The 5,139-nt window shown below is 35.6% G+C and overlaps 2 protein-coding genes across 2 annotated transcripts in view; both read right to left on the bottom strand.

The window, feature by feature from the left end:
• LOC107710511 (T-cell surface glycoprotein CD3 delta chain) overlaps positions 1–2,044 on the bottom strand; it is a 4,993-nt gene extending 2,949 nt beyond the window's left edge. Inside the window, exons 1-4 of the mRNA XM_016515295.1 lie at positions 1,952–2,044; positions 1,628–1,739; positions 874–968; positions 581–760 (exon numbers count right to left, since the gene is read on the bottom strand). Coding sequence (XP_016370781.1) covers positions 581–760; positions 874–928 — 235 coding nt within the window. The 5' untranslated portion in view covers positions 929–968; positions 1,628–1,739; positions 1,952–2,044. The remainder of the gene's footprint in view (positions 1–580; positions 761–873; positions 969–1,627; positions 1,740–1,951) is intronic.
• A 1,358-nt stretch (positions 2,045–3,402) lies between these two features.
• The window catches only part of tmem25 (transmembrane protein 25), a 14,607-nt gene continuing 12,870 nt past the window's right edge, over positions 3,403–5,139 (bottom strand). The window contains exon 8 of the mRNA XM_016515290.1: positions 3,403–3,828. Coding sequence (XP_016370776.1) covers positions 3,755–3,828 — 74 coding nt within the window. The 3' untranslated portion in view covers positions 3,403–3,754. The remainder of the gene's footprint in view (positions 3,829–5,139) is intronic.

Genomic DNA, 5,139 nt, shown 5'->3' with positions numbered 1-5,139 from the left:
CACATATATACACACACACACACACACACACACACACACACACACACACACACACAACACACACACACACACACACACACACCGCACTGATGCATTATAAGTGTTCATAATGTACATCATAATGCATTCTATCCTTTCTTAACTCTAAACACATTTAAAATTCATTATGATTTCTTGTTACATCTAAAATCAAGTCTGAATGCAGATTATGTAACAGTGAATAGAAAAGCATTGTAACATTATTACAAACATTCATGAGATCATTATAAAGTGCATTACAAGGCATAATTAATGCATTAAAAACGTAATACTTTTATAATGTATTACATGTAAAGCTGAGCTGCAGAAGACAAAGTAATACATTTCAGATGAAATCTGTCAGAATCTGCGGTAATTCTGTGTAGCTAAGTTTATTGACTGTCATTAAAGGAAAACAGACAGCAAATACCAAGGCTTGTCACAAGTTCACTCAAGTGCTGATAATTAATTTGTATGTATTTGATATTCAATCAGAGGGAAAAGGGGGTGGGCCGAGTCTCAGTGGACGTGTCTGGCTCTGCCACATATAAAGTTTACTCACTCAGGATTTTTACTAGGGCTTTTGGACAGGTGTCATCATTACACTCCTCTGATTTACACTGGTGGAGTCCAGAATTATCATAATTCAACTGTATTGATTCTTCGTCACCAAATTTTCCACCTTTACATATCAGAAGCATGTTCTGTTCATCAACAGAGATCTCTAGCTTATTCGAAGGATCTGCAAAGTTAACATTAGATCAGATTAATGGTGTTTCCTTAAGGTCAAAATACTAATATGATTCTGAAAAAGCAAATAAAAACACTGGAGGAACAGCTGAAGACGATTCTTACCGTCTGATCTCACAGCCGTCAGCAGACAGAGCAACACAAACACACGTCTGTCCATCTCTCAGTGAGCTGTTATTAATATTAATCTCTTCTCCTGCCTGTAAATAAACACAGTGAGTCTGAACGCACTCTCCTCCATTTTGTCGTGTGAGCGTTCATCTTCTCAAACATCAGCTACATCTCAAACGACCTTCGAAAGCTCAATGTCTGACCTCTACCGAACTGAACAAAACATGTAACAAAATGTAACAAAATATAACAAAAGTTTCTAAAGTTTGCTTTCACTGAAATCACAAAAATGTTGCATTAGTGAAAAACAAAGACACATTCAGCTCTGAAGCATTTGCTTCTTCTGATGAAATGATACATTTAATATCACTTTAAAATAACACTCGGTTCATTAACGTTTGTTAATATACAGATATCTTAATTTAGGCATCCTAAACTAACAAGGAACACACTTTTAAAGCATTTATTCATTTTGGTTAATATTAATTTCCACATAATACATTGAAACATCAGAAATTGTATAAATTAAAGTAGGCTATTATGAACGAGCGTGAATTAACAATGAACAAAAGTACAGTCATAAATTCATTTTATAAATGAACAACGAATTAGACCTTAACAGAAAAAATTAAAACTAGTCTATTTATTAATATCAAATCACAGTCCAATCGAAAATTATTTAATTAAAACAATCGAATCTGTCAAAGTTAGTTAGAGTTGTAAATGAAAGATTAAGTTTTACACAGACCTGAGAGGCTGCAGATGTCGAGTGATTTCAGGCGCGACGAGCGGAAGACTCGATGAACCGGAAGTCAGAAACCGACACGACGCGATCTGGAGCTCGACTCAATCCAGATCTTCTGTAATAAACAATGATGAGTTCAAACGAAGAAATGACGCTCAGAAAGTCAAACTCATCCTAATATTAACTAACGTTAAACAAGCGTAACATTAAAATCAATATAGTAATAAAAGATGCGGTTTCTATTCAAACCGGCCAGATCCGCTCATAAGCGCTGAAAATGACTCTCTCTCTCTTTATGTGTGTGTTATCATTATTTCATGCACTTACACACAGTCTGAGATCAATAAGAGCAGAAACTGCAGATGAAAGATCTACATTTGACTTCCGGTGCATTAACGGAAGACCACAAACACCTGCGAGAGTAAGAATCCTTGAGAACACACAGAAACTCTGAGGACACAATGTATCTCTCCTTTCCCAAACCTCCCAAAGCCAAGGAAGTACACTTTAACATTTTTAATGATACCTACCCATCGTTAGTTTCTTAGATGTAGATTTAATATTGATCACAATAATTGTACCTTTTGTGTTGTTGATATTGAAACGACTGTACGTACATTTATTCTTTGACTGTTTAATCTTTTGGTCTGATACATTTAAGTGTCTTAAAGTTTCAATCAAGCTGTCTTCTCAATTTTCTAAAAATGATATATTTTTTGCTTTTTGTTTCTTATTTTCATTTTGATTTTGATCTGTGCTGTTCTTTAGGATCTTCTTATGATCTTATATTTCCTTATTGTATTTGTATTTTCTTGCAATAAAAAAAAGAGAGAGAAACTCTGACACACACTGGACTGTGCGATCGATATGATTTATTGAGGTATTTCATCATATGACTAATAATACACAAACAAGAGACACATAATCACTGGAATAATTAACTAGTACTAGTTAAGCTCAGGTTAACAGCCACAGCTGCAGTTTAACTAGTAGCGCCTCCTGCTGGATGGAAACACAGTGACATGCGTTATTAAATATATTCATATGTACATATTCATAATGAGCTTTACATATATACTTACAGTAAATATACATACGCATATGATCATAACACCTTACCAACAATACTCTTTATATTCATTTAAATATATAGATTTCTCACATATTTATCTTTATTTGCAGATTTACTGAACATTCCTTTATATTAAACAAATATAATGCAGCATTCCATATAGCAGCAAAGAACTGTGGGTAAATACTGAGGAAAGCACGTATGTACAGTCTGTCGATGTTTAATTATTCACATACAGTGATGGTCAGTCAAACGGTTTGTGCGAATCATTCCATTCGTGATCTGATTCACTTCCGTTCACACTGATTCCCTCTAGACGCATTTCAGAGATTCATCAATACAGACTATAAATATGTCCTATAAATGTTTTGCTAACGTTCCCATTAAGTTCAAAACGTTATATTTTGGTTCTGTGAACGTTAAGGGAACGTTCCATTTTAGAATTCTGCAAACGTTATGTGAACGCTACTTTTGAACGTTCTCTGAATCGTCTGAGACTAATAAATAGTAACATTTTCAAAAGTTAGATGATGTCCAACTGAAATGTTTCATAAAAATGTTTCACAAACAATGAATAAATATTGTTTTGAGAAAGCCAGAAAACTGAAAGAACGTTTCTTCATAACTAACTCTGAGAACATGATCACATCTGATGAAAAAACACTTTTGAACACCAAAAATAATATTAATAATCAAGTGCTTCTGAATGAACTACAGATCCCATGATTCCCTGTTTTTGACGTCACTGAATCAGTCTGTGATTTAAACTCTTTTTCTCTGATTTCTCAAACATTTCAGGAATCATCATCACCACTGCTACAGTTAACTAATGTAGTCTAGCTAGTGTGGAAATAGCCTCTGATTGGTGTTTCCATAGTAACAGTGGTTTCTCAGATCAGGGGATTATGGGTAATGCAGTTCTTCAGCAGGACACTCTCAGTCGTTGAGATCTCAGATATGAGGCTCGATGTCTGAGAGATTCATCAGCCTCGGCAGGGCGTGAGGTCAGAGGTCAGAGGTCAGCTGTGGGTCGTCATGGCTCTGTTTGTGCGTGTGAATCAGAGCCAGATCTCGTCGCTGCTGGTGCTGCTGACTTTATAGATGTAGCCAACCATCGGATAGCGAGCGAAACCTGCGGAGACACGGAATCACATCAAAACCACACCGACAGAGCCGTCTCCACAGACTCTTGAGCTTCAGCTGGACATCAGTCACGGTTCTATCATCTATCATCTATTGCGACTGATAACGCAAACACGCAAAACACTCTCAAAGCCGCATGTCTGGATCTGTCGAGTGAGGAACATGAACACAAGATTATTTCTACAGCACATTTCTACACGCCGCTAGTTTCAATTTCACTTAAATTACTTTAGGCTTGGCATTTATTATAAATGCTGTTTCAAACGAATGCCACTTAGTTTTATTATAGTTTTTATTAATATTTTGAATTAGCTTTTACTTTTATATTTTCATTTAAAGCTTTACTAATTTTGTTAAGTGTTTGTCATCATCATCATCATCATTCTTCTTATTATAAATATGTCTAGATAGTTTTTATACTAAAATGGGAGGAGAGGTATCCAAAGCACATCAACTGGTCACTGGGGTTCCTCAGGGCTCAGTTCTAGGACCGCTTCTCTTCTCCATATACAACACCACACCGACAGAGCCGTCTCCACAGACTCTTGAGCTTCAGCTGGACATCAGTCACGGTTCTATCATCTATCATCTATTGCGACGCAAAACACTCTCAAAGCCGCATGTCTGGATCTGTCGAGTGAGGAACATGAACACAAGATTATTTCTACAGCACATTTCTACACGCCGCTAGTTTCAATTTCACTTAAATTACTTTAGGCTTGGCATTTATTATAAATGCTGTTTCAAACGAATGCCACTTAGTTTTATTATAGTTTTTATTAATATTTTGAATTAGCTTTTACTTTTATATTTTCATTTAAAGCTTTATTAATTTTGTTAAGTGTTTGTCATCATCATCATCATTCTTATTATTATAAATATGTCTAGATAGTTTTTATGCTAAAATGGGAGGGGAGGTATCCAAAGCACATCAACTGGTCACTGGGGTTCCTCAGGGCTCAGTTCTAGGACCGCTTCTCTTCTCCATATACACTACATCACTAGGTCCCATCATACAGGGCCCTGTCTAGCTTGTACTAATCTGAACAATGCCTGAAACTTTGTATTGCAAGCACTTCCTGCGTTTATTTGCCTCTTTATGATGAATCACTTATTGTATTTCTCAATTGTAAGTCGCTTTGGATAAAATGCAAATGTAAATGTATATTTTTTTTTAAATTTCGGTTTTCGTTTTATCTTAATACATCAATTTGAACTACATGAAAATAAGAAATATTGTAGGCCAGGGCGATAAAACGGTATCGATATTTATCGACGGTACACCTTCATCGATAACGAT

Source organism: Sinocyclocheilus rhinocerous, unplaced genomic scaffold (assembly GCF_001515625.1).
Source record: "Sinocyclocheilus rhinocerous isolate Xijiao unplaced genomic scaffold, SAMN03320098_v1.1 scaffold867, whole genome shotgun sequence".
Lineage (NCBI taxonomy): Eukaryota > Metazoa > Chordata > Actinopteri > Cypriniformes > Cyprinidae > Sinocyclocheilus > Sinocyclocheilus rhinocerous.
The sequence above is the reverse complement of the archived record's forward strand: the minus strand, read 5'-3'. Positions and strand labels throughout refer to the sequence as shown.